This window comes from Pelophylax lessonae, assembly GCF_965119305.1.
Source record: "Pelophylax lessonae genome assembly, chromosome: 2".
NCBI classification, from domain to species: Eukaryota; Metazoa; Chordata; class Amphibia; order Anura; family Ranidae; genus Pelophylax; species Pelophylax lessonae.
In genome coordinates, this window is record NC_138769.1 from 492,933,514 (window position 1) to 492,945,718 (window position 12,205).

The 12,205-nt window shown below is 43.7% G+C and overlaps 1 protein-coding gene across 2 annotated transcripts in view; it reads left to right on the plus strand.

The window, feature by feature from the left end:
* The window catches only part of DZIP1 (DAZ interacting zinc finger protein 1), a 143,699-nt gene that overhangs the window by 12,742 nt on the left and 118,752 nt on the right, over positions 1-12,205 (plus strand). For both annotated transcript variants that reach the window (XM_082245315.1, XM_082245316.1), the window contains exons 3-4: positions 1,893-2,026; positions 4,982-5,149. In XM_082245315.1, the coding sequence (XP_082101441.1) occupies positions 1,893-2,026; positions 4,982-5,149 (302 nt within the window). The remainder of the gene's footprint in view (positions 1-1,892; positions 2,027-4,981; positions 5,150-12,205) is intronic.

The window sequence follows — 12,205 nt, forward strand, 5'->3', positions numbered from 1 at the left end:
TGTCTTCAGCTTAAGGTCATGCAAAACTGGTAATAAATCAAAACACATCTAATTGGAGTAATTTCTAGAGACAATTAGGCCCAGATATGTGAGCTCATCAACCCAGCTGGAGGTTAGATGGGGCTTGGGTGATAGCTTGAGAGTCTTTCAGAAACAACAAAAGGTTGTTGGCATTGAGAGCGACTCTTTCCTCCAACAAGCCCACTCTAAATCCTCTAATTTCCTTAATTGCTGAGGGCCTTTGCAATGGGCTCTATAGCCAGGGAAAGACGAGAGAGGGCAGTCCTGCCGAATCCCAAGTTAAAAGGGAAAGGGAGGGAAGAGCTGGCCAGCTAACTGGTTGGAAGCTGTAGCCATTGTATAAAGAGAAGTGGAATGCCTATCCTTGACACAGTATTTTCTGAAAGAAACCCTTCTCTTTGATTTTGGTTACATTGTTTCTTATAGAGCATACTCTCTTAAATATGGTTTATTATCTCTGTCATATTGTTATTTCACAAAATGATTGCCGCTGCAGGTCTTTCCACATGCCTACAGCAGTTAATTCAGTTGGCACTTCAGTTCATCACTGCTGGTACCTGTCACAAAACTAGATGATGGATAGATGGACAAATACAGTGAAGGTACATATGGTTATATGCTGCTTAAAGCCTCATGCACACTGGACGTTTTTACAGCTGCTGTTTTTGGTGCCAGACGTTTTTTTCTGCAGCCAGTAAACTCCCCAGCAAGTTATCTTATGTGTCCATGCACACATAGGCTGTTGTCAGCAGTTTTTGGCAGGGGGGTTTTCTGACTGGAACCCCCCCCCCAGAGCTAGTGGGTTTTGAGGCATTTTTCAGCTGTAAACATGCTCTAAATCTGATAAAAGCTGAAAAGAGCTGAAAAAGAAAGCTATTCAGTGTTTCTCAGCATTTTTGAATCATAAGCTTTTATGCGAGTATAGTTTTGCTATTAAAAAGAGCGCTGAAAAACGCTACTGCAGAAACACTGAAAAACTCCCTCTTCAGCTACAGCTAACTCTACTGTCTTTTTATAACGTTCACTGTGCATGAGCCCTAAGATTTTAGTTAACTCCATCAGTGTGATCAGTGTGCATCAGAATGGTATGGTGTCTTTCTGATTGGGTTTCACACTGTAAAGCGCCTAATCATAGAATCTCTGTTATATAGACTGAGATAAATACTTCTATGTAAATGTGGCAGGTTTACAACTTTGGTTATGTCTTATTAGTTCAAATGTTTTCATATGCTGGGATCTTTATGCTTTATCCACAGTTGTTAGAAGGGTCTAGCACAGTGGTTCTTAACCTTTTTGGAGGTACTGAACCCCACCAGTTTCATATGCGTTCAGCAGTATGGGAACCATGTGTTTAATTTCAACATATCTGCATAAAGTTTGAATAGTCTCACAGTGTATTTCTTGTGAGAAAGCCAAAGTAAACAGTTGAGTACTGTCCGTGATACTATGTTTTATTTGTACTAACATCCAATTTTTCAGGATGTTAGTGCGAATAAAAAAGTATCAAGAACAGTATTCAATTGTTTCTGTTGCAAGTGCACTAATACGACTATAAGCACCTCTCACAAAACCTGCTCATAAGTGGTTTACCTCTTCTTAAAAACTAGACCTAGTCTGTGTGTGCATATGATTTTGGAAGGGACATTAGATTGTAAGCTTCTGAATGGATAATTACTAAGGGGAATGGCTTGGTGCTTCCTGGATAGTTACTACGGTGAATGGCTTGGTGCTTCCTAGAAACTGCACCCAAATCCTTTAGAACTATGAAAGGAAATAAATAGGCATTGAAGTTAGCTGTCTAAATTGGTTTTTCAAGCCTATCAATACTCCTGACAATTCCTTTTGTCTTTGTCCTTTTTTCCCTCTTTAAGGTGCAAAACAAAGGCAGAGTCCACAGCAATATGATAACTTGTACTATGAAATAAAATGTCTTAAAGAAGAACTTCACTCTACCAAAAAGCAGTTAGAGACTGAGAAAGCAACTCATCTGGAAAAACTCTCTCAGGTAAGATGATTGTGGACAGATACAGTCGATTCTGTATAATAAATTACTTTATTTTTATTTTTTTTGAAAATTGCATACTTTTTTATAGTAATATTTGAATTAAATTATTATCTACGTAAAGAACTAATTTGTTGCACTTTTGTAGATTCTTACAACAACCATAATACATCATTAGCCTTTGGACTTGGCTGCCTGTATACCTTCAGAAGGTCAAAAGACACCAAGCTGTCTAAGCTAAGCTGTATCTGTACCAAGGCTTTTTTTAGTTTTGGCAAGATTCAGGATTAATAAAGCCCCTGCCAGATTATTTTTGTGCTGCCTGTTTTCTGTTGAAGATATTTCACTTCATTCCCTGTCCCCGAGACCCAACAGGAAGTGAGGAGAAATTGTGTTTGTCATTGGAATAGTTGTCTTGAATGGAAGATTTCCCTTCCCAGCTCCCATACTGTTGACAGCTGTAAACTTTTTTCTTCAACTTTCTCTCCCATTGGTAATGGTACCTAGGACAAATAGAGAGAGTAGTTCTCTCTAGTAGGGGCAGAGCAGACAGCATCCCATTGTCATTTAGCTGTGAGATGTGAGAACCTTCTATATCTTTTATTTCTTGTATCCCTTTGTATATGGATCTGTTTGACTAAAGGCCCGTACACACAATATAAAAATTGGAAATAAAATGACGAACAATCTGTCCATTTTTGGATCATTAGTATAGTGCTTTCGACAGCTGATTACGATTTTTTGGACGTCAAAAACTGGATGTCCAGGCTATAAAGTTTTTATCGTACGTGAACACAACGTCCGATTTTCAATAAATTAGTACAGTTTTTCGTCTGAAACAAATCATAAGAGCAGAAACAAAAGAGCTCAGAAACGAAAGAACACATACAAAACAATTGAACACATGACATCACTTCTGGAGTTGAATTCTATCGTACGAAAATTTTCGTATGAAAGTAACCTCTTCACTTTCGATATGACACTAACATGCAACAAAAAATGGACGAAAGATCTTCCGATAATCTGATCGTGTGTACGAGGCTTTACGCAGGTACTTGTGTTGTCTGAACTGTTAAACCAAGTCAGATTCACATTAAGTTCAGAGCCAATTAGAATTTGGTTTACTGAAGTCAGACCTGTACAAGATTGTAAAATGTGCTGTTTGGGATGTGTGGCTTCCAATGAAGGACGGCTAACTCTTAAAATAAGGGTTTATTACAATAGGGAAATACATTATAGTTACAGATAAGGAAATGGGGTAAAACAATGGAGAGGGAGATGGGACAAGGAAAAAGGAAAGGGGAGACTGTCTTCTATTGCACACACATGCTCACTGAATCTCTTAAGTGGGGTACACACTAGTAGAAAATCTGCCGAAAATTCCCGTCCGAGGTAAAATCGTCCGATCTTCGCCTAGTGTGTACACAACTTTCAGCAGCCGATGCCGACATTTTCAACGAAAAAAAACGGAGGGACAAACACCAAAATTTTTATCGTCCGTCCCCAGACGACCAATTTTCGTTTAATGTGTATGCAGTACGTCTGTGAAAAATCGGATACGAAAGACCACGCATGATCTGAAGTTGCTGACAACCCGGAAGTCTAGGAACAAATGTGCCAAAAAAAGAAAAATCGGATGAGAAATTTTGTGAACATTTATGCACTGTCAACTAAAAACGGTAATGAACGCTGAGCAAGAGAGGGAAAAATCGGAGGATATTTCATCCGATTTTCGTCAAGTGTGTACGGCCCTTTAGGCCAAGGTCCTTTTTCATCTAGACTTGAGACCCACACCCAGCTGGCGTGGGGGGTTGGTAATCACAGTCATTGAAGACAGTTGAACCAATAGTCATAAAAAGTTTGTTCCTCTCCCAGGCTCAACTTTCAGTTCCTTTGAGCAGATAATTACACAGGATGTCCATCCAGTTCATTACTCTTCAGGCACCATGCTTTTCCAGTATTAAAAAGATGAATTTAGATTGGTTGCTTTGAATTTAAATGTAAACATGGACAAGGAACACCTTTTAAATAATTAAAAAAAGGGGTAAGGAGATGTATGTGTGCATAGATGTGTGTGTGTGTATACATACTGTATATACAGTGCCTTGAAAAAGTATTCATACCCCTTAAAATGTTCCACATTTTGTCATGTTACAGCCAAAAAAGGTAAATGTATTTTAATGGGATTTTATGTGATAAACCAACACAGAGTGGCAATAATTGTGAAGTGGAAGGAAAATTATAAATAGTTTTCAATATTTTTTACGGTTAGATATCTAAAAAGTGTGGCGTGCCCCACTGTTAGGTATTTAGCCCCCTTTACTCTACTCTGATAAACCTAACTAAAATCTACTTTAACCAATTGCCTTCAGAAGTCACCTAATTAGTAAATGGAGTTCATCCGTGTGTAATTTAATCTCAGTATAAATACAGCTGCTCTGTGAAGCCCTCAGAGGTTTGTTAGAGAACCTTAGTGAACAAACAGCATTATCAAAGCCGAGGAACACACCAGACAGGTCAGGGAAAAAAAGTTGTGGAGAAGTTTAAAGCAGGCTTAGGTTATAAAAAATATCCCAAGCTTTGAACATCTCATAGAGCACTGTTCAATCCATCATCTGAAAATGGAGAAAAATTCCATTCAGTTCTAGTGAAAAGAAAGTTGGAGTTCAGCTTTAAAGAAACATTGCATGTGTAATTTAACTCATGTTTTTTCATAAATTACAGGGATTTTGCCCAATGTCTTGACTTTTTCATTCGGTAAATAAAAAAATAAAAAAATGTACAGTATGTTATTGGGGCATGTGGAGTGATACTTGGTCTTCAGAGCTGTACCTGTTTGCTTTGAGAACCCCTCCCCGACTCCTCAGTCTCTGACATCTCCCTACCGGAAGCAAGCAAATAGATCTTGAAACATTTAAACATTTTTGACCATCTTCCATATCACTATATTTTATACAGGTACAGGAGAGTGAGCAAAGGAAAACAATGGAGTTGGAAGTTTTGAAAAAGTTTGACAAGTGGAAAGCGGAAGAAAAAGAAGGTTTTGAAGAAGAAATGAGAAAAGTGAAGGAAATGTTTATGAAGGAGCTTAAAGAACTGACTGATAAGAACTCCTCTTTGGATAATGTAAGTAACAACTGTAAAATAATGTTATTTACAGTGTTTTTATGAAAACAAATAGTCCAAGAACATAAAAAGCAAATACCCAGAGATGCCTGCACATACATTTTGTTATAGAGTAACTTGTAATTTAAGGCACACTGTATGCAAACCTCAGCTCCAAAGTTAGAGCTGCATCACAATGTATTGCAAATTTCACTTTCAACTTGAGAGGCTCAGCACATTACTTAGCTGCAACAGCAGAGGGTGCTTTAACTTTGAATCTATTACATGTTAAGTACCCTGTCATTGGAGGCTTTGAGAATACTCTGGTGGAACAAAAACCTGGTACCAAGAAAGCTGTCATTACTGAAGTCTTTTTATGAAAATAATACTTAAGATGAAATACGCAATATGGAAATATGCAGTATAGACTTTGCTAAGACTTTTTTAATCTGCATACTTGTTCTAGGTCTTCTGCATTTCTCTTAATTCACTTTAAGAGAAAAATAGAAAAACTACTGCAAGTATAAATGAAGGCACCTAGGGTTTAAAAATCTCTGCAGATAAGGCCGAATATTGTGCTGTTCTGACAGGCAGAGCTTTGTCACTTTTGGAAAATGCTAGAGCTTGCAGGTAGGTTCTTGTAGAGTGCGGAGAATCCAGAAAAGGGAAAGCAAGCTCCTGAACATTGAGAAAGTGTAAGAGCTTTGCCTCTCAAAATGGCCCTATTCAGCCATATCTGCAGGAATTTATATAATTTACAAATTGGCTCTTCTTAGCTAAACATTTTAGCATGTTGATCATGAGGGTTTTTAACTGGAGCAGATGCAACACAACTATTTTATAGATCTTCAATGATGCCAGTGGGTGAGCATGTTATATGGTGTGATGCCCTCAAGTTAGCTCTAAACATTTAGGACAAACTATATTTCTTATTCCAAAAAAACAAAGCTGAAAACACAGTGGGTTCTGCAGTTAATTATAATACAAAAAGAAAGAATAAAATCCAGCCAAAAAGAGATCCAGACAAGTAAATATTACTATACCCCCTTTTCCTTTGTAAATACTGAGGAGAAGAATGCATTTCTCCTTGTCATTTGTAACCAACTTCCCCTGATCATTCTTTCTTTTTTTTTACTCTCCTCTACTATGTGCCTCTCATAGTCTAATTTAGCTGCTTTATTGCGCTCTTTTCCTTTTTTTGCAATCCTTGTAGTGCTGGAATGTCGACAATGACCCCATGGCATTATATTTTTTAAAGGCCATTTTACTCTTGATATTCTTAACCATTGGGTTATACTGCCCCCTAAAGGAATAGGACACTAGGCAGAAAAAAATTCTGGCTTTGCCCATGGGCAGTCCCAGGAGGTATACTCCCTCTCTCCGCTATAGGCACTCAGTTGGCACTGCTGGACTGGGTGACAGGCTGGAAAATCTAGATTGCGAGGTTGCATATGACCAGGTCTCGGCCCGAGTCGTAGCATTCCTCTTGGCTGTTTGGGGGGTCTGTTCCACCTCCTGGGGTGGGGGGAGGGCGCTAGCTGGCAAAGAGGCTGGGGGTGCGCTGCCGGCAACCGAACAATCAACTGTGCTGGGGGGGGGGGTTTGTACCTGGTGATGGCTTCTGCCAGGGCCCCCTGTCTTGTCTGGATCTTTCCTTGAGGCCTGGGTTCCCTCCTAGGTCCCTGTAAGCCTTGTGGTGCCGTGCGGGGCCACCATTTTGTTGTAGCCTGTGTGTTTCTATGCACAGTGGCCATGTTTGTATAGTCTGACGGCAATTTTGCTGTGTTTTACCATTGAAAATGGCATGACAGTGGAGCCCTGTGGGCGGCAATTTCGGCGGAGGGAGCCCCTTCTCATCCCCTGGTGCTGACTGCAGGATCCCTTCACTTCCTGATCGCCGCACGTGTAGTGCAGATTATCCTGGTGGCTGAAGGTGCCTGTTTCTGCTGGGTGGTGAGTCTGGTGGGGTCCTCTCCCTCTCTGCTAAGGATCACTTGGTGCTTGTGCATGGCGACCGGGAGGTGCTGCTAACGCAGTGGGGGTTGTCCCTTTTCAGTATTTTATACTTTGTGAGGTCCCCCTGGTGACTCCTGGAGTCTTTGGAGCACATCTCCCCACCTCTGAGGCCTCTCTGAGGCTGCGGGATCCCTCCGAGTCCCAATCATCCATCATTGCACTGACGGCGGTCCTGGAGTTCTTTGTGTGGAGGTGGCTTTCGGGCGACGGGCTAGCAGAAATCATCCCCCGCCTTCCCCTGCCTCCTCTGTATCATCAGATCCTGAATATGATTCAACCCCTGCTGGGTCTGCAACCTCGCGCCCAGAATCCTCTGATAGCGAGGATGATTCCCTTTGGCACTCACAAGCCATCCAGAGTGGCAAAGGTGCCTGTTTCTTTTCCTGCTTATTTTGACAGAATTTTCGCTAAAGAGTGGGGACGACCAAAGCGTCCCCGTGGGGTCCCTAAGCACTTTACTGGGCGTTACCCTTATGAGGAGTCCCTTTTTAAGAAGTGGACTGTTCCACCGGTGGTAGACCCTCCGGTTTTTAGGTTAAACAAGGCAACCATGATTCAGATTTAAGAGTCCCCGGCCTTTAAGGATCCGGCTGACAGGAAGGTGGAGGCTGTGGCCCGCAATATGTACACTCTGGCTGGTTCGGCAATGAGGCCGGTAGTCACCATTGCCCTGGTGTTGCAAACTCTGACCGTGTGGGTTAAGCTCTTACGTTGTGACCTGGAGAAAGAACAGCTACCCCCTGCCTTTGCCGAGCTGGGGGACCAGCTACTCCAGGGGCTGCAGTATATCTGTGATGCCTTCTTAGACGAGGCTCCCCTGATGGCTCGCCTCTGTTTTTGCAGTGGTCCTTTGGCATGTCTTTTTGCTCAAATGCTGGTCTGCGGACCAGACTTCTAAAAAGACCTTGACTGATCTTCCCTTTCAAGTAGATCGTCTGTTTGGAGCTACCCTGGATGACATCATTAAAGGTCTCAAAGGGGGGAAGAGTACCTTTTTTCCACAGGCTACTAAGGGCAAGGAACCTTGTCGTAGATGGGGACCTTCCTTCTCGGCTCATAAGAAGTTTTTTCATCCCTTAGGGTCGACTGACAAGGGCTTAAAGCCCTTCAGGGCCTCCTCTGGAGGATCCAAGCGAACCTGGTCTGGCAAGCCAAGAGCTGGCTTCTCCAGACCCACGGACAATGCTCCTTCAGCATGAAGGTGCGCCCTTACCTGTATTGGGGGTGGGGGGACGTCTTCGCTGGTTTCTGAACCCATGGACTTCCCCGGTGCAAGACAAGTGGGTCCAGGAAGTCATTCGGTCCAGCTACAAGATCAAGTTTCGATCTTGTCCCCCGGTAAGGTTCTTTCCTTCAAACTTGCACCTGTCCCCAGACCGCTTACAGGGTCTGTTTGGGGCATTACAAGACATACTTGCACCTGTCCCCAGACCGCTTACAGGGTCTGTTTGGGGCATTACAAGACATACTTCAAGTGGTGATTGTCCCGGTTCTGACTTTGGAACGTTTTCAGGGTTTTTACTCTGTTAAACCTGTTCACAGGAAGGAAGGCAAAGTGCGTCCAATCCTGGCCCTCAAGGCGCTAAATTGCTTTGTGCGGGTGCAGAAGTTCAGAATGGAGTCCATTTGAACGGTGGTGGCATCCCTACGTCAGGGGAATTTCCTCGCCTCTATCGACATCAAGGATGCCTACCTTCACATTCCAATATGTGCCAGTCACCAGCGTTTTCTCCGCTTTTCTGTGGGAGAGAAGCATTATCAGTTTGTGGCGTTACCCTCCGGTATCGCCTCTGCTCCTCAGGTCTTCACAAAAGTGTTAGCCCTGTTGCTAGCCTTGTTACGCCAATGGTGGATCACGGTACTGGGCTACAAAGACCATCTCCTTCTGCAAGCGCAGTCTCCTTCTGCTCTGGTGGAAAACCTGGGGATCACAATGCAAACTCTGCGGAAGTTTGGCTGGATTCAAAATTTCCAGAAGTCTGCACTGGTTCTGTCCACGAAGCTGGACTATCTGGGTCTGACTCTGGACTCGGCCTTAGCCTGAGTGCTCCTTCCTCTTGACAAATTCCAGAAATTGCAGGCTGCAATTCGTCTCCTGCTGTCCAGCAGATGGTCATCCCTCCTGACTTGCATGCAGATGCTGGGCCTGATGGTGTCTACCTTCGTGGTGGTTCCGTTTGCACAGTTCCATATGAGGTCCCTGCAAAGGGAGATTCTGACCAAATGGGACAAGACTCCGCAGTCTCTGGACAATCGGATCCGGCTGAGGGGAATGAAGGAGTCCCTGAACTGGTGGCTTCGTTCTCCTGGGCAAATCCTTCTTCCCCTTGCATTGGACAGTGGACACCACGGATGCCAGCCTGTCCGGCTGGGGAGCCGTCATCGGCAAACATTCTGCTCAGGGGATCTGGACACTGGAAGAGTCCAGACTACCGATCAATGTCTTGAAACTTAGAGCGATCAGACTGTGTCTGGACCATTGGATAGATCGTCTTCAGGGTTGTCCAGTGCACATTCAATCGGACAATGCCACGGCTGTGGCTTATGTCGATCACCAAGAGGGCACAAGAAGTTTCCTCGCGGCTCTGGAGGTAGCCGGCATTCTAAGGTGGGTAGAATGGTTAGTTCCAGCCTTCTCCACCGTACACATTCCCGGGGTCGAAAATTGGCAGGCGGATTACCTCAGTCTGCAGGCGTTGGACCAAGGGGAGTGGTCCCTTCATCCGGAGGTGTTTCATCAAGTGTGTCTCCGGTGGGGCACCCCCGAGGTGGATCTGTTGGCATCTCAGCTCAACAGAAAGGTGCAGAGGTTTGTGGCTCAATCAAGGGATCCTCTGGCAGACACCACAGATGCGCTGGTGGCCCTAGGGGGTCAGTATCGTCTTATTTACGCCTACCCTCTTCTCAAGCATCTGCCAAGACTTCTCCGCAGGATTGAGGTAGAAGGGATTCCGGTCATCATAGTGGCTCCGGACTGACCTCACCAGGCTTGGTATGCTGATCTGGTGCAGCTTGTCGACGATGTTCCTTGGAAGCTTCCTCTCAAGGAGGATCTGCTGTCCCAAGGGCTGATCTTCCATCCTGCTTTACAGTCGTTGGCTTTGGCGGCTTGACTGTTGAACGCCTTTGATTGGCCTTGAGTACCATCAAGGGCCAGGTGTTGGCTTTGGCGGTCTTCTTCCAACGACCTTTGGCCACACACTCCCTGGTGCGTACCTTTCTTCAGGGTGTCCGACATTTGGTTCCTTCAGTGCAGGTTCTTGTCACGGAACCATGAACCAGACGTACAACAACAGATAAGTGAAAATAAGAAGGCTTTATTGAAAATCAAGCTGTAAAGCAAAAGTCCAAACGGATGGCGAAACCGAGGCAGAGTCCTTGCGAAGCCAGAGGTCAGGAACCAGCAGGGTAGTCAGACGAAGCCAGGATCAGGAACCAGCAGGGTAGTCAGACGAAGCCAGGATCAGGAACCAGCAGGGTAGTCAGACGAAGCCAGGATCAGGAACCAGAAGCAGCAGCAGTCTTAGAAGCATGTGAACACAGGAGGACCAAGCAAGGAACTGAAGCCACAGACCTCCTATATATATGAGCTAGGCATCCAGCTCCTCCCAGTGGGAAGGAGGAGCCGCAGGGTGGGAGGCTACAAGAAACCCAGAAACCAAGATGGCCGCCAGCACATGTCAAACGAAGGAGAACAGCAAGAAGGTAAGACCATGACAGTACCTCCCCCTCAAGGGCCCCTCCTCCGCGGAGAAAAGAACGGTTTCTGAGGGAAGCGTGCGTGGAAGGCTCGGAGCAAGGCAGGAGCATGGACATCTGCGGAGGGAACCCAGGAACGCTCCTCTGGACCATAACCACGCCAATGAACCAAAAACTGCACCCGACCGCGGACCAGGCGTGAGTCCAGGATATTGCTCACCTCATACTCCTCACGATTGCCCACTTGGACCGGACGGGGCCGAGGAACCGAGGAAGTGAAACGATTACACACCATGGAAAGAATTCTAGCAAGGACATAGACCTGTCCCTAAAAAAAGAGTCAAGACTACGTCCCTACAAGAGAAAAAGGGGGTTTGAATGTGCCTCTATACACAGTCAAAGTATGCACATGTTCATGTAACATAACAACGGTACACAACTGTTTATTTAAAAAATTCATAAATCTTTATTAATACATAGTAAGAACAAAGAGTATATCACTCTAATAGATTGAATAGTCAATACATAGTGACAGGATTAGTACAATTTCAGATAAAAATGCTGGAGCTACGCGTTTCGCATTATGCGCTTCCTCAGGGTCCAGCAAGGGAAAGTATGTAAACAGAGATTCAGTCTTTAATAATCTAAAGGTACATAAAACAGTTATTAGATTTGTAAATATACACATATGTCTTATAACATTTTTATTATTCTCAGTTTCTTATTTGCAGCTATCAATTGTATGTTACTTACATTGTTATCTTAGCCTTGAACACATCAGTTTTACTCTAATTATTTAAAAATTATATAGGTAGATCAAAAAATAGATTTTCCATAGATATAGCTGGTTAGTATATTGGTTCCTATATTATAGATTCCTTTAGATAACAAGGAGAAAGAGAAAAACTATTTCTGCTTAACAAACTCTTTATGCTTTGCTTGTCAGAAAGACAAGGAACTAAATCCCACAAACTAAAAAGGAAAAGTAGGAGAAGGTGGGGGAAAGGGAAAAGAGAAAAGGGATGAATGTGAAAGAACAATAATAAAAAAGGGGGGAGATGATGTAGAGTGTGAATCACCACGTAGCCCACAGGGGGGGCAATGAGAGGGATAGGCTAGTTCCCCCGAGTGTTATAGATCAGGGGACAGTCCATCCATAGAGGAGGCATGGAGGAGACCAAAGAATGAATGGCATACATAAAGAGGTATATTCACTCCATTGTAAACTATAGATATGACATACTAAGGCATTAGATTGTCTTACCCCAATTAAGACGTCGCAATGAATAAAGTTGAGTATACTTGTTTAATTTAAAATCACGTTGTATGAAAGGGGGAGCCAGAAGCCCCTAAAATCAGAAA